Below are 22,096 nucleotides of genomic sequence, written 5' to 3' on the forward strand. Positions count from 1 at the left end.
AACATACATAGGCATAGGAGTGGCTGTGTGGTAAGTAGCTTGTTTACCAACCACATGGTTCCGGGTTCAGTCCCACTGCATGACACCTTGGGCAAGTGTCTTCTACTATAGCCTTGTGAGTGGATTTGGTAGACAGAAACTGAAAGAAGCCCGTCGTATATATATATATATATATATATATGTGCTTGACAACCGATGCTGGTGTGTTTACGTCCCTGTAACTTAGAGACCGATAGAAGAAGTACTAGGCTTACAAAGAATAAGTCTTGGGGTCGATTTACTCGACTAAAATTGGTGCTCCAGCATGGCCACAGTCAAATGACTGAAACAAGTAAAAGAGTATACAAAAAAAAAAAAGAAAAAAAGATGAGAAGAATGAAGACAATAGCAGCAGAAGTGTGTATTGTATACCAACTTTGTGAGTGTAACTGATATCACAGCTCAACTGATTGGTTATTCACCTGAGTTCAAACTGTTCATGGAAAGCACATCATAGCAGCGGTCTTATGTTTGTATGTTAGAAAGGAAAATGCTACAAGTAGTTGTTGGTGGTAATCTGTTGTACCAATGAAAAACACACAAAAAGAAGAAGGGTTTTGTAGTAGAATTGCAGAGGATCAGGACAGTCCATTGGTTGAACAGATAATGTTTCAGCAAAGACACAACCAGTCTCTTTTCTCTGGTATCTGTCATCTTTAGATGGTTTTAATACAATAGTATGATTTAACCCTTTTGTTACCAACCCGGCTGAGTGAATCCACTGATATTTCATCATCATCATTGTTTAATGTCCATTTTCCATGCTAGTATGGGTTGGACAGTTCGACTGGGGTCTGGGAAGCCAGGCTCCAGTCTGATCTGGCAGCGTTTCTACAGCTGGATGCCCTTCCTAACGCCAACCACTCCATGAGTGTAGTGGGTGCTTTTTACGTTCCACCGGCATAGAGGCCAGAGGAGGCTGGCAACATCCACTATCGGTTGGTGCTTTTTACGTGCCACCGGCACGGACGCCAGTCAAGGTGGTGCTGGTATCAGCCACGTTCGGATGGTGCTTTTTACATGCCACCAGCATGGAAGCTAGTCAAGATGGCGCTGGCATTAGCCACGTTTGGATGGTGTTTTTTACATGCTACCAGCATGGGTATCACAACTACAATTTCCATTTGATTTTTATTTTGATGTTGATGTACATGACTCAATAGGTATCCTCAAGCACAGCAGGTCACCCTACGTTCCAAGGTAAGCAGAGCAGGCCGTCCTGTGAGCCATGAACTCAAGAGTCCATAGAAATCCAAAATTATGGTTAAGAAAGTAATTTAAATGTGAATTTCAGTACAAATCTCATCAGTACTTGATTTCATTTCCTAAATAGTTGAGTTACGGTATCTGACATTGGTTGATGTGGTATCTGAGCTGTGTTGTTTTCATCTTTTAAAATAGATAACAGTTTCGTGCTATCAAGCAGGGATTCTGAATTTGAGGGCTTTTTCAACAGAAGATATGAAGAAATCAAGCAAATGTAAGCATGTTTGAAGAGATCACTATGGAAACAAACTGATGCACAGAAAGTAAATAAACCAAGAAAAAAAAAAAAACAACCTGTAGTTTACATGTAAAAATAAAAAGTAAATGTGCCCTTTTAAAGCCTAGCCAGGCTCATGGGCCTGGTTTCTGTGGCGTATGTGTTCCCCCCAGCTGGATGAGACATCAGTCCATCGCAGCGTTACTCATTTTTGCCAGCTGAGTAGACTGGAGCAACGTGAAATGAAGTGCTTTGCTCAAGAACACAATGCGTCGCCTGGTCCGGGAATTGAAACCACAATCTTACGATCATGGTGCTGACACCCTAACCACTAAGCCACATGCCTCCACTGGTTTACATGTATTTACCTGTAATTAGAGTCACTTTGAGACAGAAGTTATGCAATAGAATTGATTAAGAACCTTTTCTTCACTTGTGGACTAAAAAATCACATTAATATATTGATAAATAAAATAGTTACAGTTGTTTAATGAAACCAGTCTAAATTCGTGATGATTTTAGATTTTAATTGGAACTCATAATGGGTGTGTTTTACTTAGAAATATATTAAGGAAAAGGTTAATGGAAATGTAGCTATTGTTTCTAGCAGGTCAAGTGGCCACCTCACCTGTCTTCGTCTTTTGTTTTTTTCTTAAACTCTCCCTGTATTGATAAATAACTCAGATGAGATCAAGTCAAAGAATAATCAAAATTCAGACACTTGCAAGACGGTAATAATTCCTAAAAGATATTAGGGGGTGCAAACCAAAGTTATAACACATTAAGGTAATGGGGTTAATAAAAGATGTGAAGGGGAAATATATTTGAAAGACATGAGAATAGCTCTGAATCTGCATTTGTGTCAATAAAAAGAGGGGCATGTTTATAAATATTGGGACATTTGGATTCTAGAAACATCTTAGGACAGTATAAATTTAAGTGGAAATCTCCTAATGAAATTTTTTTCCAATATTTAAAAAATTTGCTAAATGATTCATTAATGTCCAAAAGAATATGAACATGAACACAAGTGGCTGAAGTAGGGTTCATCTCAGGAAGTGGCTCTTAACCATTTTATACCTATGGACCCCTCAGATTCGTGTTTTACTCAGCTGGGCCCTCATGGCTATTTGATGTTTAAAAAATCCCATTATACTTTCATAATTAAATATCTCATTATACCTTCATAATTAAATATCCTTTTCTACTGTAGGCACAAGGGTTATAATAAGGGCTTAGAAAATTTTCTAGCCTATATGCTGAGAAATAGACAGTCTATTTCTCAGCACATAGGTTAGAAAATTTTTCTCTAAGTCCTTATTATAATTATACATAAAATTTTTTCACCTTAATCACTTTCATTTTATATGCTGGCAACTGATGAAACTTAAAGTTTTATCCTCATTTATATATAAGCTTCTTCAGTTTCTGTCCACTAATTTTATTCACAAGATATTGTTCGATGTGTGGCTATAGTGCTAGACAACAGTAAACAATGTTCAAGCAATAAAATTGAAACCCTAACCAAATGGTTCCAAAGTGAAGTTCTTAACTACACAGCCATGCCTTGGCTCACTGTTAACCAACAAAATTCTCACTAAATTCTTGATTATTTTCAAAATTAATTGCAATACACAGACAGTGGTTAAGGAGGTGTTAATTCATTCAATGATAGCTGCCAGAGAGAGAGAGAGAGAGAATGTCTGGTTTCGTTTTAATTAGTTATTTTAGCAAATTTAGATAATTGCATCTTACCTAACTAAATTGCTTTTGCTAACAGTAATCATTTAACCATGAAGTAGGTGTGGTCGATGCAGTCACTAGATATTGTATGCACAGCCAGACACCTGGTCTCACTCAATATGGAGAGCAAAATGTGAAGTTTTTGTAAACACAGTGAAAAAAAAAAAAATTATGAAATAGCGCAACCACAGAAACAGTGGTGGTCTTAGAGACAGTTGGTAACAAAACCTAACTCAATTAAGACCACTACTAATTCTTTAACATAAAAAACAACCCATTCTGAAGTGTTGGTACTTAAAATAGTTTTTCGTCTTTCTAACAAGTGAATTGTTAAACAAGATGAAGGTCACTATATTACGCTTTAGAAATGGTTAAATTTAATTGACAAATGTGTTTACGTACATGCGTGTCTGTTTACAAATTTGTGCCTCTCAGAAAGTTTCTAAGCTGCAAGTGATGTTGTTTTCGAGTTAACAAATTATCTGCTGGCTTTGAGACTTGTAAGATGTATGGAACAAGAGATCTTGTACTTGAAAATCAGATAATTGTTGGCAATAAGGAGAATATTCTTATGTAAAACAAAGCTTCTAATAATGCTTGTTAGTTTTTGACATTTCTTTTACCATGCTAGCATTGGTTAGACTTGAACATTTTACTAACCACTCCAACTTCTTGTTTAAACTGAAATTTATCAACAACCATAGATAGTATACTCCCATTAGAAATATAGTCAGGGGAGGTTTAAGGCAATATTGAGGGATGAGTGAAGCCTGTTTATTTATAGAGGAATTAAGCTATGAGGTAACTTTTCTGAATTTGCCAACTACTGGCCTGTTTATTAGTCTACTCTTTATATAATATACATTATATGGCCTGGTGGTTAGGTGAGTTGCCCTCATGATTAGGAGATTGTGGTTTTGATTGCTTCCCAACCATGTGGATCTAGGTTCAGTCCCACTGCACAGCTCCTTGCAAGTTGATTTCATAGATGGAAACTGAAAGAAGCATGTTGTGTATGTACCTCGACATCAAATGAGTATAAATGTCATACAAGTGATAGTGTTTGTTACCAGTCTTCTGTGAGGAACATGCCTGCCCAAAACAAAATATTATGTTGCATGGAAACAGGTAAGAGTTGGGGACAGGAAGAGCATCTAGCCATAAAAGATTTCCTCAAAGAATTTAATCAACTCCAGTCAAACCATCCATCCCAGGCCAGCATGGAGAGTGTACATTAAATGATAATGATATAAGAGTGACAGAAATGATATTAATACTGAGGTGTGTGTGTGTCATCATCATCATTTAATGTTTTTCCATGCTGGCATGGGTTGGATGGTTTGACTGAGGACTGGCAAGCCAGGAGGCTGCACTGGTATCCAATCTGATTTGGCAAGGTTTCTACAGCTGGATGCCCTTCCTAACTCCAACCACCCCAAGAGTGTAGTGGGTGCTTTTTACATGCCACTGGCACAGGAGCCAGTCAGGGGATCTTGGCATCAGACACATTCTGATGATGCTTTTTATGTGCCACCGGCACAGGAGCCAGTCAGGTGGCCCTGGCATCAGCCATGTTCGGATGGTACTTTTTACATGCCACCAGCACAGGAGCCAGTCAGGGGACCTTGGCATTGGCCATGTTCAGATAGTGCTTTTTACATTCCACTGGCATGGGGAACCAGTTTGGTGGCCCTGGCATTGATCAAATTTGGATGGAACTTTTTACATGCCACAGGAGTCAGTCGTTGGGCACTAGCATTGGCCAAATTTGGATGGTGCTTTTTATGTGCCACCAGCACAAGGGCCAGTCAGGTGGCTTTGCCATTGGCCACGTTCGGATAAGGCTTTTTACATGCCACTTGCATGGGAGCCAGTTTGGCAGCCCTGGCATTGATCACGTTTGGATGGTACTTTTTATGTGCCACCAGAACAGGAGCCAGTCGTCGGGCACTAGCATCGGCCATGTTCGGGTGGTGCTTTTTATGTGCCACTTGCATGGGAGCCAGTTTGGCAGCCCTGGCATTGATCACGTTTGGATGGTACTTTTTATGTGCCACCAGAACAGGAGCCAGTCGTCGGGCACTAGCATCGGCCATGTTCGGGTGGTGCTTTTTATGTGCCACTTGCATGGGAGCCAGTTTGGCAGCCCTGGCATTGATCACGTTTGGATGGTACTTTTTATGTGCCACCAGAACAGGAGCCAGTCGTCGGGCACTAGCATCGGCCATGTTCGGGTGGTGCTTTTTATGTGCCACTTGCATGGGAGCCAGTTGGCAGCCCTGGCATTGATCACGTTTGGATGGTACTTTTTATGTGCCACCAGAACAGGAGCCAGTCGTCGGGCACTAGCATCGGCCATGTTCGGGTGGTGCTTTTTATGTGCCACTTGCATGGGAGCCAGTTGGCAGCCCTGGCATTGATCACGTTTGGATGGTACTTTTTATGTGCCACCAGAACAGGAGCCAGTCGTCGGGCACTAGCATCGGCATGTTCGGGTGGTGCTTTTTATGTGCCACTTGCATGGGAGCCAGTTTGGCAGCCCTGGCATTGATCACGTTTGGATGGTACTTTTTATGTGCCACCAGAACAGGAGCCAGTCGTCGGGCACTAGCATCGGCCATGTTCGGGTGGTGCTTTTTATGTGCCACTTGCATGGGAGCCAGTTTGGCAGCCCTGGCATTGATCACGTTGGATGGTACTTTTTATGTGCCACCAGAACAGGAGCCAGTCGTCGGGCACTAGCATCGGCCATGTTCGGGTGGTGCTTTTTATGTGCCACTTGCATGGGAGCCAGTTGGCAGCCCTGGCATTGATCACGTTTGGATGGTACTTTTTATGTGCCACCAGAACAGGAGCCAGTCGTCGGGCACTAGCATCGGCCATGTTCGGGTGGTGCTTTTTATGTGCCACTTGCATGGGAGCCAGTTGGCAGCCCTGGCATTGATCACGTTTGGATGGTACTTTTTATGTGCCACCAGAACAGGAGCCAGTCGTCGGGCACTAGCATCGGCCATGTTCGGGTGGTGCTTTTTATGTGCCACTTGCATGGGAGCCAGTTTGGCAGCCCTGGCATTGATCACGTTGGATGGTACTTTTTATGTGCCACCAGAACAGGAGCCAGTCGTCGGGCACTAGCATCGGCCATGTTCGGGTGGTGCTTTTTATGTGCCACTTGCATGGGAGCCAGTTTGGCAGCCCTGGCATTGATCACGTTTGGATGGTACTTTTTATGTTCCACCAGAACAGGAGCCAGTCGTCGGGCACTAGCATCGGCCATGTTCGGGTGGTGCTTTTTACGTGCCACATACACCAAAATATTCAATATGCATAAAGCAAATAATGCCAAACACTTCAGAAAATGGAGATGACGAAGAATGAAAGAAAACAAATGAGATAAAAAAACAAAACAAAATAAAAACAAAATATAGAAATTATTTTAATTAAAAAAAGTTCAGAGAGAGAGGGATGCCCTACTATACAATATGTATAATTTTATCTCAGGTGAGACAGTTAACGAATGGTGTACAGGTGTGCATAAGGTATAAACCAAAATTGATACATATGCACTCACACACATACACAACACACACACACATGCGTACGTATATACATACGTAAGTACACACATATACACATCTTAAACAATCTGGCTAATTATATCGCCAATAAAGTTTAAGAGATAACCAGTCGTTAAAACATATAATTACAAAGGTGTATGTGTGTGCGTGTATACATGAATGTGTTCCCATATACAGATGTATGTATATTTACACATATATACACACACACATACACAGGGCATGAAACATACACACACAAGTTTCATTATATTGCTCTCTTTTTTGTTTTTTACAAAAAATTTTTTTTTTTAACTTTAGTAAACAAAAAATACAAAAATTTAGAAAAATAAAAAAAAAACAAATCAACAAAATGTCACCATCCAATCGTCAATTCATTTTTAAAAAAAAAAATCTTTTGCACATTTTTAGTTTGTCCCAATCACTTGGACCAACTCTCAGAGTTTGAGGGAAGGGGTAAAAAAAAAAAACGAAAAAAAAAAGACAAAGTGATGTGGGCAATTTTTAAGTTAGTTTCTAGACTCCTTATCACCATGGCAACAAGACATCAGGCACAAAGGCATTGGTTAAGATACGTCAAAGTGACAACCAAGGCTTCTTTTTCAAAGAATGGCAGTAATGAGAAAAGGAGGGAAATATCTGTAAGCTGGCCGATTAACAAATGGGACAGGCCATGCTACAGCAACCGTAGATGCTTTATATGCCAATGCACAAATATACCAATATGTAATAAGTGTGTGTATATGTATAGATACATGTGTGCAAATATGTGTGTATATATTGTGGACATTGCAATCACCTGATTGAAGAATGAGAGCACACATGTGTATATATATATATGTGTGTGTATGTGTAATATTTAATCCGTAAACGTTAGCCTAACAAAACACATTTTGTCAGGCTAATGCTCGGTATTGGATATCTTATTGACTCCCAACTTATCTTTGAGACCTTTTTTCTAAGCAACCAGATATGGCTTTTTTTTTAACATGTCACCCCTGCAGTACACACACACACACATTTCTTAACATACATACACACACACACACGTACATATTCTATTGTACCGTTTTGGCATATATGCATTTCTCCTCAACCTCCATTAAGCCTTCATGTAAACCAACAGAACATGGTCAATTTTTTATCTTTGTTCCATATGCTCAAAAGATTTAAAGAAATAAAGGAAATTTTTTTTTTTTAAATGAAATAAAAAAACTGAGCATCAATCCTTCCAATCAAAATTCTTTCCTCACAGAATCCTTCCAAAGAATTTTCCAAAAATGTAGTCTTTTCTCTCTTTTTTTTTTTACTTATAATTTTTTTTTTTTGTTAAATTCTTCACAATCGCAACATTTGTAATCCTAACCGATGCTTTTTACTCGTCATCTTTGTCCTTCTGTGGTTTGATATCGCAAGCTTCAAAAAGCTCCTCCGGGGAATAACCAAGCAATCCTTGAAGGTCACAGACAAAACGGTAAACATAGCGCTTGCCTGCCGTCTTGTGGATAATGTTCTTATCGTAATAATACCGCAGACCACGGCTAAGTTTTTCATAGTTCATTTTGGGTTTATTTTTGCGGACACCCCATCTTCGTGCTACCTCATCCGGGTCAGACAATTTGAATTCCCAGCCATCACCAGTCCAACTAATAAAATGCTGGCAAGATTTATCTGTGAGCAATTCAAGAAGGAACTGCCAAAGCTGGATTGGGCCACTCCCTGCAAAAGAGAAGATATAATAGCAATGTAGTTCTATATTTAAGAGACGAGGAATTATGTACATTATTTACATTTGATGGATATTAGGTGAAACATGCTGCCTCACTCAAAATAAGGGTAGACGAACATTGCAAAGCTGTGACATGAGGAGATATTGATAAATCGGGTATAGCTGATCGTGAATGGGAAAATGGAGACCACCTCCTCCCTGTGGGATCAATTTAAAATAATAGACAGAGAACACCACTGGAAAATATGAAAACTAAAAGAAGCAGCACATATGCTAGGACACAACAACCTCATAAGCAGACCGAGTGCAGATATGAGTAGCATATGAGAACCGGTATTAAGAAAGGATAAATAAATATTAGATTTATAAGCCATAAATTCACTCCATAATTGCCCACAGGTATATGGTGTAGTGGTTAAGAGCACAGGCTACTAACCCCAAGATTACAAGTTCAATTCGCCATTACCCTCTGCCGGAACCGCGTGGAGCTTAGGTGTTTTTGCTCATAAACACACACATCACCTGGTCTGAGATTTGAACCCACAATCCCTCGACCGCGAGTCCGCTGCTCTAACCACTAGGCCATGTGCCTCCACAGATTTTCAAATTAGTATGCAAAAATTTAATCAGTGCAACAAGGATTAAAGTTTCATAATTATAGGTAAGGCAATTAGCTAGCAGAGTTATCAGCATGTTAGGCAAAATGCTTAACAGAATGTTGTCCATCTTCACATCCAGGGTTCAAATTACACTGAGGATGACTTCACCTTTCACCTTTTCAGGGTTGATAAAATGAGTACCAGTTAGATACTGAGGGTTAATGTAACCAACTTATACCTTTTCCCGAAAATGCTGGCCTTACAACATGTAAACTAACAGAATCGTTAGCACACCAGGTGAAGTGTTTAGCAGCTTTTCCCCACTCATTACATTTTGAGTTCAAATTACGCTGTGATTGACTTTACCTTCAGAGTCAATAAAATAAATACCAGCTAAGTACCCCTCCCCCAAAACTGCTGGCCTTGTGCCAAATTTCGAAACCTTGCATCTTACACACGAGAGGAGAAAACATAAGCAAGCTACACACCTGAGTAGCCAGCTAAAGCGGCTGCCTGGATAACTGGTTTTCCATCGGAACCCGTGTTGGTGTTATCACTCGGAGATGTCTGTAGACTTCGGAAACTCGCAGAATGTAGATTAGTACGCATCTCATTATTCATTGACCAACTTTCTTGGGCGCTAATGTCTTGACCGTATTCCTGAGTGGACCAGGCACATTCTGACTTGATACTTGGTACCGTCTGGTATGGTTGGTGGTCGTAATAGTTGTCACCTGTTACCTCGTGGATATACTGAGCTGTAATTAAAAAAAAAAAAAACAAGACATACATTACTGGTGTGATGTCATACCTGACAATATATCATCATCATTTAACATACATTTTTCTATAATGGCATGGATGGATTGGTTTGACAAGAGCTGGTAAATCAGAGCTACACCAGGCTTCAATCATCTCTTTTGGATTGGTTTCTGTGGCTGGATGCCCTTCCTGATGCCAACCACTCCAGAGTGTACTGGCTGCTTTTTATGTAGCACCAACATTGTAAAAAGCATAGAGATGGTTGAATGGTTAGGAAGATTGCATCTCAATCACAGAGTTTTGGGTTCAATCCTACGGCATGGGCCACTGAGCATGTGCCTTCTGCTGTAGCCTGTTATCAACAGTAAAGTGCTGCTATCTTTACTAATGTACAAACAAACACTACAGGTTTCTTTCTGTTTCCATCAACACTCAAGGCTTTGGCTGGCCCTGGGCTACAGTAGACATTTTTCCAAGGTGCTGTGCAGTGACATAGAACCCAAAACCAAATGATTTAGAAGCAAGCTTCTTAACCACACAGCCACATGTGCCCACAACATTTTATATTCTGCTTTCAAATTCCATCAAGGTTCAAGGTTCACAGAATTTGGACTCAGAAAATCTAATCTAACAAGTTGTTGTACTTCTGATGTTAAGTTCTGGGGAGGGACAAACAGTTTTAATTCTTGTAGCAAATCTGGGTTTTGGGTGTAGTCCCATAGTGTGGAACCCTGGATAAACGTCTTTTATTTTGGCCCCAGACCAACCATAGCCCTGTGGGTGGATTTGGTAGATAGAAACTGAAAGCAGCCGAGCTGGGAGAAGCGCTAGCACACTGGGCGAGATGCTTAGCAGTATTTCGTCTGCCGCTATGTTCTGAGTTGAAATTCTGCCGAGGTTGACTTTACCTTTCATCCTTTCGGGGTCGATTAAATAAGTACCATTGCAATCACACAGACATTCTTACAAAATAATCTTTTTTTTTATTTTCATAACTTTAAAGAATTAACGAGACTAATTAATCATGTACACACACACACACACATCTTTACACAAACCACACATATGCTTACACCCAGCAATATATGTTCATATGGGTGTTAATTATGTTACTAATTATAAAAGAAACGAGCATACATACATGCATATATATATGTATATATACCACCCACACACATATTTACAATCACACACCCATGTTGTAGACGAAAATAAACGAGAAATGTAAACGAGAATAGAAAATATGTTTCAAATTACATTACTTTGTTTTACATATTTTTTGCACTCAAACCATTCCTATCCTTAGGTACGACTGGGAGTTATGTAACCTTATACATGTCGGCTCATGAGGCCCTAGTCCCTCTAAGTTCATGTGTATATTATTTTACTCGTTTCAGTCATTAGACTGCAGCCATGCTGGGGCAATACCTCGAAGAGTTTTTGGTTGAACGAATCAACCCCCAGTACTACGCTCTTCTAGAGAAAGGGACAGAAAACAACAAGGAGAGAAAAAAAATGTGTGTAGTGGCAACCAATCTATCATGGCGACTCTTTATATATATATATAAAGCATATATATATGCTTTGGATTAATCATGCATTATCTTGTAGCTTTGAGATTTTGATGAGGTAACTAAATTTTTAGAATGATATTGTAGGGTTGGTGAGAGAAGCCAGATCTGGCCAGATTGAGCATAAAACAGGCAGAATATTTTGGCTGGATATGGATGGTTTAAATACTGAAGAGTTAAGGTACACAAGATTTTAAAAACTAAAAATGAAAATTACAGATTAAAATGGAAAAAATGACAAGAGATAAATCTTATATGGGCCCTTCTGATGCTTACAGGATTAATCCAAATAAAAGAAGCCTTGACTATGATTTTGACGGATTAGGGGCTGACCTGGAGGCACAGATATCGTCATCATATTACCATTTTCATGTTGGCATAGGTTGGACTGTTTTGACAGGTGCTGCCTAGGCAGAAGACTGCACCAAGCTTCACCGTCAGTTTTGGCAGAATTTCTATGGCTGGATGCCCTTCCTAACACCAACCACCTTACAGAAATCAACATCAGAATTGTGATCAATAATACTGATTCTGGGATCCAAAAATGAAAAAATGGGACGTACCTCGTGAGATATTTTTCGTTGGAATTGGTCGGTACTTGTTTTCCTGAAGAATTGGGTAGAACTCAGGATGGTCGTAGAAGTTGGCGTGTTGCTGCTGCATGTTCTCCAGGTTGTGGTAATCAGAATTATCTTCATACAAATGGTTCACTGGAATCACAGCCTCACCATTCATTTCTGCCATTGTCTGAATAGAATCGGACATCTGGTAGGTTCCTACACAACCAACAGAGAACATTAAAATGTTAGACTTTTACATTGAATATAAGAAATGTAAAAGTGAAATTTCTACCAAAGACTTTCTGTAGAAATATCTAAAAAAAAAACAACATTCATTTCCTAAAATGCTATTGATACCAACATTCCTGAGGCTACCATTGATTGATTCCAAAATATAAAATATCTCATTTTAAAGAGTTTGTATGTAAATTAAAACATATCATCATCATCATTTAGCATCCATTTTTTATTCTGACAAGGCCAGGAACCACATCAGGTTCCATTGTCAGTTTTGGCATGGGTTCTACAGCTGGATGTCCTTCCTAACTTTACAAAGTGTACCAGGTGCTTTTATGTGGCACCAGCATCAGCAGGGTCGCTAAGTACCTTGCAAGACAAAAATATAATCTTATGCAGTAAGTTTATATAACAACTTAAGTAGCTGTTTTATCAAATTCCACCAAATTTCTGTTGAAATACACTGCTTTTGTATTGAGGAGCTCAGCATAAAAAGAAAACAAAGCAAAAACAAAAAAATCATTTTTAATGTTGTGTTTCAACCTTATTGGGTTCTCATCAGAGGGGTCTACATCATTCTGACAGTCTCCAGAGAAACAAGCAGTCAAACTGTTTATATACTCAAGTGTTGAGCTGATAGAATCATTAATAATGCATTGGACAAAATACTTAGCAGTGTCTCTTACAGTTCTTTACTGTGAGAGACTCTTTACTCTTTTACTTGTTTCAGTCATTTGACTGCGGCCATGCTGGAGCAATGCCCTTAGTCGAGCAAATCGACCCCGGCACTTATTCTTTGTAAGCCCAGTATTTATTCTATCGGTCTCTTTTGCCGAACCGCTAAGTGACGGGGACGTAAACACACCAGCATCGGTTGTCAAGCTATGGTAGGGGGACAAACACAGACACACAAACATGCATACATACATATATACGACAGGCTTCTTTCAGTTTCTGTCTACCAAATCCACTCACAAGGCATTGGTTGCCCAGGGCTATAGCAGAAGACACTTGCCCAAGATGCCACGCAGTGGGACTGAACCCGGAACCATGTGGTTGGTTAGCAAGCTACTTACCACACAGCCACTCCTGTGCCTGTGACAGTATTGTTTCGTTTTTGTCTTTTCTCTCTTATATCCTTCAGGTCATTACTTTCTACAGACATAGCAGCAAAAATAGTTCTCTAGATTATAAGTTTAATCCACTATAGACTAAATTATGTTCATTCAATATCCTTTTGTGCTAAATGATTCTAAATTTATTCGTTGAGCAAATAAAGGATGGAAAGTGAAATTAGACACAACAGAGAAAAATTACACAAATTAGGAATCAAATGTGTAAATACTAATAATAAGTGACTAACAGACAGAAACAAAACCAAGGTCACCATGACCTGAACAGAGAGACAATATTGTTGCTTAGACCGAGGTCAGCTCTGATCAAGTAGACCAATGAGATTCTGGCCCAAATGATCTCATCTTTATAATCAGGCTACTGTAGTTAGGATTACATCATCTAATCTGTCCTTCTTTCATGGAATGACTCCCCTCCCCCTTATTGGTTTATGTTGAAACTTTGTTACAGCCATTGTATTGGAATCTTATGTTCTCACAGGACAAAGCATACATTAACACACACATTACATTATTCCATAGACAACTTACATCCACAGAGGTCTGTGATATTATTACGGTATTGTGATTGATCATGGCCAACTAGTGTAGTGGCCTACAAAATTCTCTGTCCCCTCCATCTATCTATGTAACATTATATATATATATATATATATATTTAATCTAAGGTGTACCTGCTGAAGAAGGCTTCGCCTAGCAAATTATTTTATTTGCTAAAAAAAGTCTGAAACCATTGGTCCAAGAGTTAATGGTAAATGTTTTTATTTTTCATTCCATTTGAAATGTTATCCCTAATAGTGACTTGGAACTTGGCTGTTCCCTCTAGCGTGTAGGTAGTCCTATGATGGATACCTCTTTTGTGTTTAAATGTACACTGTATTTATATGTAACATATGGTATAATTATAAACAGGGCAAATTTTAGCTATTTCTCCGCAGGGTGGAAATATGATGAACAACTTTAATCGATTTTCGAACTTTACTGAGTTCTCATCAGAGGCATCTACATCATTCTGACAGTCTCCAGGGAAACAAGCAGCCAAACTGTTTATACACTCAATCAGAGTATATATTTAATCGGGGTTGATTAAATAAGTACCAGTTACACACTGGGGTCGATATAATCGACTTAATCCATTTGTCTGTCCTTGTTTGTCCCCTCTATGTTTAGCCCCTTGTGGGTAATAAAGAAACAGGTAAGTTTAATTAGTCATTCAAGCACACGTTAACCATTTTGTTACCACATTTCCACACCTGTGTCATTCCCTATCTCTCTCTTTCGGAGAGGCACTGAGCAGCTATACGCACACATACACACACGGCAGTAACTTCCACCTACCGAATTCAATCACAAAGCTCCGGTCGGCTCGGGGCTATAGCGGAAGACACCTACCCAGAGTGCCACGCAGTGGGACTGAACCCGAAACCATGTAGCTAGGAAGCAAGCTCCCTAACCACACAGCCATGCCCGCACCTACATTCAATATTGAAAATAAAGAATTTAGTAGAATAACTGCTACCTGGCCCAAATATTCCACCTGTGTTTTATAATCAAACTGTCCAGATCCAGCCTCTCACACCTATCCTACAATGTCATTCTAAAAGTAAACAATCACATCACTGAAATCTCACGGTTACAAGATATTCCATTTGGCAGAGATCTGAGCGTGGCCGTTCGCCAGCCTCGTCTGGCACCTGTGTCGGTGACACATAAGAAAACACCATCCGAGCGTGGCCGTCTGCCAGCCTCATCTGGCACCTGTGTCGGTGGCACATAAAAAACACCATCCGAGCGTGGCCGTCTGCCAGCCTCGTCTGGCACCTGTGTCGGTGGTATATAAAATCACCCACTACACTCTCGGAGTGGTTGGCGTTAGGAAGGGCATCCAGCTGTAGAAACACTGCCAGATCTGACTGGCCTGGTGCAGCCTTCGAGCTTCCCAGACCCCAGTTGAACCGTCCAACCCATGCTAGCATGGAAAGCGGACGTTAAATGATGATGATGATGATGATGAATCTGAGAACTGAAGGGTTAAGCAGGAAGTTTGTATCACAGAACTAGGGACGGTTGCAGGTAGGGTGGTATCAAAAGGGTCAAGAAGTAGGGATATGAAACAAAATTGCTGACCTTCTGGTATATAGGGTTGGCCGTTGCCATTGTTGTTATTAGCCATATGTAATTGATGAGGCATGGAGAGGTCACTGTGATAGTCTGAAAGAAAGCAAAAAAGAAGAAAAAAAAAACCTTTTAAGGAATTGGGCTTAAAACTGTTATTGTGTGTGTGAAAGAAGGAAAGAAAGAAATTTGGTAACTGTGAATGTGACTGCTCCGATGGGGGTAAGTTCTAAGATGTTTTTTTCCTCTGCACAAACTGCGGAAGTAAACAACGGAGAAACAAAGGGGGGAGGGGGAAGAAGAATAAAAAAAATAACGACAACAACTAAAACAATGAGAACAACAACAACAACAACGTCAAGAACAATATTCATTGTGAAATGTGTTGTTAGTAAAGGGAGTAAGAGAAAGTGGGGTGGGGACGGAGACGGAGTGGGGATTAGCGGGGTGGGGGTGGGGGTGCATTGAGGAACCGGACACAAAGTCAATTTACTGAGCAACATTGGAAAACAAGACACTAAATGAAATGAAACATCTGGAAACCAATGGGGAGGGGGGGAATTTTAAGAACTAAAACAATGGTTGCAACTAATGGCATCCAAGACCTAAAGGGATTTTCTCTTTTGGAAACTAGTTTCAGAGGAATAATCTATATTTATTTAATAGGAGAGTTTCTAGAAGAAATCAGCAAGACCAACTGCCACGAGGAATGAAGAATATAACATTTCCAATTTTTTGTCTTTCATCAGAGAAAGAAAGGAAATGATTTTGTCATTTGGTTGGCAACAGGAAGGGAATTTGGTTATAGGAAATTTGCTTCCACAAATTCTGTCTGACTCATGCAATTATGGAAAAGTAGACATTAAAAGAACTGATGTTACAGTAAGCTGGCCATGCTACAGCAGCTAAGTGACAAAACCATTTTCGGATCTTTTCGGTATGACCGGCAGTTTTTTAAAATAATTTCCACATAACTAAACACTTTTAAACTTCGTATACTGGTAGAATGTGTTAATAAAACATCTTTTTCTCTTGGCTGTCTTGAGAAAATTCTATAGTTTGTAAGATATTTGTTGTTTTTTTTTCTTCAATTTCTGCAATTTCAACAAATCAATGATGTCTATTGAGGTGAAAACATTCTGTGCCGTATGAATATGTCCCTCGTTTAAGAAACAGATTGGGTTTATTTACATTTCTGAAGAAAAAAAGATACCCTTCCCCCCACCCCTAACCCTAATCCTAAAGCAGATTGAAATGCAATAGATCGATACTAGGGTCATAATTATGGGTGACAATTTCATATGACACCGCTAGAAAAAACTGCCAGTCAAACTGAAAAGATCCCATTTTCTTTCTCTTTGTCAATCTCTGATGAAAGGTGGAAACTTGAAACATTTGATTCTTAACTCCTCAAGACACCGTTTCTTTCAACTCTCCAATTGTTCTTTAAGTGTTGCAGACAGACTATCACTAAATTCCTCAAAGTGTCAATTTAGCCGTATATTAATTTAAAATTATGTATTCTGAAAGTTTGGCAGTCACACACATCAGTTATTCACTCAAGCTAAAATGTCAAGAGTAATTAATTACAAAAAAAAAATTAAAGAAATGATTAAGGAAAATAAATAAAATTGTCAGTAAATTAAAAAAAAAAGAGCTTTACGACTACTTATTGTTTTCTTATCTAAAGAGTGGATAGATAGGGGAAGTAACTCACTATTCTGTTGGAGATAGTTGTCGCTGATATCTGGCATGCACACAGGCTCACTAAAGTTTGGAGGCACATTGCAGAGAAAGGCTCTTTCCTGGCTTGCTTCTGAAATGGGAACAAAACAGATTTTTTTCTTTCTTTCTTTCTAATTGATTTCACCCAGATCAGGAAGAATTAGGAGAGTGATATAATATCAAGGGACTTAAGCTGGTAAATAATAAACGAGGAGCTGAGAGAAAGTTGTTCAACTATTTCACTTAATGCGTAACTGGAAATTAGGGGGTTAAACAATAAATCACTTTCATTGTAGAAAATGTAAAAGACACACACACACAAACAAACAAACATACACAAATATTGGACATATATAGTTTTTAAAAAATGGCAGCTTAGAAGAGATTAAGTTGGATTTTTACCTCAAGTTTTTTAGTTAGGAAACAGCTAACATCTGATGTTGCTCACAGTGTAACTCAAGATCCACCCAGGAACATTAAAAGACCCTTTTGTTATCCAAGATTTAGCACTAGTAAATTCCTCAAGGGTAAATTCTGAGCATTGAAATTTGGCTGCCTGACAGTTTGGCCAGCACCTGGTACCATTCCGTATTTACTCTTTCGTAAGTTCAGTATGAGATGCCAAAGTATTCTGTTGAATACTAAAAAATAATCCTCCTTTGATCAGTTGTCCATCAGCTATTGAAAATATCCTTTTGCTGTTTTCGAGATCAGATGTATATAATATTTGATATTTATGTGTTGTTTGGTTTGCTATATCATTTGAGGCGGCGAGCTGGCAGAAACGTTAGCACGCCGGGCGGAATGCTTAGCGGTATTTTGTCTGTCGTTACATTCTGAGTTCAAATTCCGCCGAGGTTGACTTTGCCTTTCATCCTTTTGTCTGCCCTTGTTTGTCCCCTCTGTGTTTAGCCCCTTGTGGGTAGTAAAGAAATAGGTATTTCTTCTGCCGTTACATTCTGAGTTCAAATTCCGCCAAGGTTGACTTTGCCTTTCATCCTTTCGGGGTCGATAAATAAAGTACCAGTTTCGCACTGGGGTTGATGTAATCCGTTTGTCTGTCCTTGTTTGTCCCCTCTATGCTTAGCCCCTTGTGGGCAGTAAAGAAATATATATCCTTTACGAACTAAAGAATTTAGAAAGAGAGTGAGAGCTGTGCTTTACCGAGTTGAGGGGAATGGCCAGAAAATACTGTTTGGTTACACAAAATTAAACAGGATATAGATCTCTTGAAAATGATGTTTTACAGCAAATAAGCAAGGGAAATTGAATTATGCTCGTTTCTGTTTTTTTTCTTCCTTGTTATATCTTAAGAGAAACCCACCTTTGAAGTAAATATATTTTAGTGGTTCTTTTCAGCAGTTAACACTAGAGAAATTCCCTGAAGCTATCCATGTTCTGGTGTCACAGTATTCAAAAACTGCAGTCTACTTGGCAGCAAACTTCTATACGACCTGTTCAGTTCAGAAACTGACCATTGTATTTTTTCACTTCCCTGTTTCTTTTCACCGAGAGATTTATAAACAATTTTTTTCCCAAACTTTTATTTCTAGTTTAGAAATCAATCCACACATACATACATGTACTCATACACATTCATTGTTGTACAAGATCATTTGTTTGGTTGTAACAACTTCATAAGTAATTTGTAACAATAAACAGTGAAATGTCGATACAGAAGTTAAGATCTGGTTATTGTTTACTTATCAGGAGTGGCTTATCGCAATGGTATGAGATATACACATCAATAAGATAGAGCAAATATTTCACCAAAGCAGTGGAATTTCCACCATGTATATTTAGCATAATACTAACGACAATTATAACATTAACAGTAATAGTAGCAGTGACAACTGAAACATTTTTTTTAAATGATTAATAATGACAGAAGGAGTATTTAATACCAAAAGGTAATATTTATCTTTCCTTAGAAGTGGATGTTGTGTTAGAACACAGAATACTGCATTACTTATTAAGAGAGAGCCTCTCGTATGAACTTGTGGTGCATAGAAGCACTTGTGTATATATCACTAGTGGGAGATAATCGTCTGCTGCCACCACTAAACAAAGGCAGGGAGAGTAATCTTGTTACAAGGCCGAAAATTTTGAGGGGAGGGGTATAAGTTAAGTACATCAACCTTGGTGGAATTTGAACTCAGAATGTGAAGAGCTGGAAGAAATGCTGTTATGTATTTTGCCTGACATGTTAACGATTCAGCCATCTCATTGCCATAATAATAATAATAATAATAATGATGATGATGATCATTTAACATCTGCTTTCCATGCTAGCATGGGTTGGATGATTTGACTGAGGACTGGCAAACCAGATGGCTGCAACAGGCTCCAATCTGATCTGGCAGTTTCTACAGCTGGATGTCCTTCCTAATGCCAACCACTCCGAGAGTGTAGTGGGTGCGTTTTACGTGCCACCGGCACAAGGGCCAGTCAGGTGGTACTGGCAACGGCCACGCTCAAGTGGTGTTTTTTACGTGCCACCTGCACAGGAGCAATAATAATAATAATAATAATAAGAACTCTTCACAAAGGTAAACAGACAAGATAAAGAGTGCAGTGCGATTGCAATATTTTACTGGTTGAATGATATTTCAACAGTAAGCCTGTTTTTGTCAGGTTCAAAATAAAAAGTGATAAAAATTCAAAATTACAGAAATTCATATCTCAAGTATGAATGAGAGCAACCAGTGTATTTGAATGGTACAAAATCCATTGGCCCAGGATTGGGCTCAAGACTGGGGTCTAGCGAAATTAGTTTTTGCATTTTATTCCTTCTTACAGTTGGCTTGTCAGCCTTGTTAGTTTAGCTAGAACCCCCCTGTGTAGAGCCCAATCCTGAGCCAATGGATTTTGTACCATTCAAAGTACACTGGTTGCCCTCATTCATACTTAAGATTTGAATTTCTATCACATTTTATTTTGAACTCGACAAAGACAGACTTGCTGTCGAAATATTGTTTAACCAATAAAATATCTATTGAAATCACATCACACCCTTTGTCTTGTCTAATAATAATAATAATAATAATAATAAGAGCATTATCACTGTAAATTTTCTATCTTTTTCCCCCCCTTCATCTTCTTTGTTTACCTTTTTTCTCATTTTTCTCTATCACATGACTTTGTAAACGAACAATATGGTGTGTTTATTTTAATGACCTACCAATGACTGTATACAGCGAGTTTCTCTGTCCTAGGTGTCAGGAAGACACTTGGCAAGAAATGGAAACAGAATTGAAGATAATAATAATAATAATAATAATAATAATAATAATAATCCATTCTACTAAAGGCACAAGGCTTGAAATTCGGGGGGAAGGGCTAGTCAATAACATTAACCCCAGTACATGACTGGTGCTTATTTTATCAATCTTGGGAGCATTTGAACTCAGAAAGTAAAAAACAGACGAAATGCCACTTGGCATTTCACCTGGCGTGCTAGTGATTCTGCCAGCTCACAATAATAACAACAATAATAATAATCTTTTCTACTGTAGACACAAGTCCTGACATTTTGGGGGAGGGAACTAGTCGATTACATCGACCCTAGTGTTTCACTGGTACTTAATTTATCGACCCTGAAAGGATGAAAGGCAAAGTTGACCTCGGCGGAATTTGAACTGAGAACATAGTGATGGTTGAAATACCACTAAGCATTTTGTCCTGCGTACTAACGATTCCGCCAGCTCACCACCTTATGATAATAATACTAATACTAATAGTAATAGTAATACTACTACTAATAATAATAATAGTAATACTAATAATCCTTTCTACTGGAAGCACAAGACCTCAAATTTGGGGGAAGGGACTAAGTCAATTACATCAACCCTAATGCATAACTGGTACTTATTTAATCAACCCCGAAAGGATGAAAGGCAAAGTTGACCTTGGAGTAATGAACTTGGAATGCAGTGATGGGCAAAATACTGTTAAGCATTTTCATCCTGCATGCTAACAATTCTGCCAGCTCCCTGCCTCATGATGAGGATAATAATAATAATAATAATAATATAAAGTAATAGTAGCAGCAGTAATAGCAGTTACAATTTTTTTTTTAAAATTCAAAAGAAAACTTCAAGATGGGTGGAGGGGGACTTGCAAAGGACGAAATACTCGAAGTGGGGGTTAATAGTAGTTGATGAATTATGAAGAAAAGAATTGAAAAATGGTGTTAAGGAAATTGAAGGGCAGTGTGTTAGTGCAAATATTAATGATGATGATACATTTGCCCAACTCATCTACCACGCCAGTGGTGACAAAGAGCAGACATTAAGTAAGAGAGGTGGTGGTAGTGGTGGTGGTCGTGGTCGGCTTGTGAATGGGAGATGTTAAAAGTATAAAGTTGAAATGATTTACTCAAGCTATATTTTTCTACAAGTGACAAGAGAGAGAGAAAAAGAGAGTAACAGCAAGAGTGAGACACTAGAGAGAGAAAGAGAGAGATGTTGAAAGCTTACTGGATATGTAGAAGCGGGGGGGGGGGACTAGGAGTGGGGGTAGAGGGAAGAACCACACAAGGTATCTATCCTATCTGCCCCTCCTCCATCTCCACAGCTCATCATTCCCCGCTCCCCTCTCTCCGGCTACCCCCACCCCAATTTTTAAGATAATGGGCAACATGGAACCATTAAGCTGTGCTGAGGCTGGCTGTCCTATAATTGGTAACTAGATCAAACTTGTGCATTAAAAACATTACACTATAAAGTTCAAGGAAGGGACGAAGACTGTGTGTGTATGTGTACGTGCGAGCGTGAGGTTTGCATATATGTACATGAGCACACACACACCCACCCACACGGAT

At 39.1% G+C, this 22,096-nt stretch overlaps 1 protein-coding gene across 9 annotated transcripts in view; it reads right to left on the reverse strand.

Moving 5' to 3' along the window:
• Positions 1–6,681: 6,681 nt before the first annotated feature.
• Positions 6,682–22,096, reverse strand: part of LOC115211946 (protein C-ets-1) — a 145,155-nt gene continuing 129,740 nt past the window's right edge. For 2 of the 9 annotated variants that reach the window (XM_036503170.1, XM_029780703.2), the window contains 5 exons: positions 17,267–17,365; positions 15,562–15,645; positions 12,068–12,280; positions 9,660–9,929; positions 8,219–8,562 (listed from right to left, as the gene is read on the reverse strand). In XM_036503170.1, the coding sequence (XP_036359063.1) occupies positions 8,219–8,562; positions 9,660–9,929; positions 12,068–12,280; positions 15,562–15,645; positions 17,267–17,365 (1,010 nt within the window). Of the gene's footprint in view, positions 8,563–9,659; positions 9,930–12,067; positions 12,281–15,561; positions 15,646–17,266; positions 17,366–22,096 lie in introns of all 9 variants that reach the window. The other 7 variants (XM_036503172.1, XM_036503169.1, XM_029780705.2 and 4 more) reach the window with 5 other exon arrangements.

Source organism: Octopus sinensis, linkage group LG5 (genome assembly GCF_006345805.1).
Source record: "Octopus sinensis linkage group LG5, ASM634580v1, whole genome shotgun sequence".
Lineage (NCBI taxonomy): Eukaryota > Metazoa > Mollusca > Cephalopoda > Octopoda > Octopodidae > Octopus > Octopus sinensis.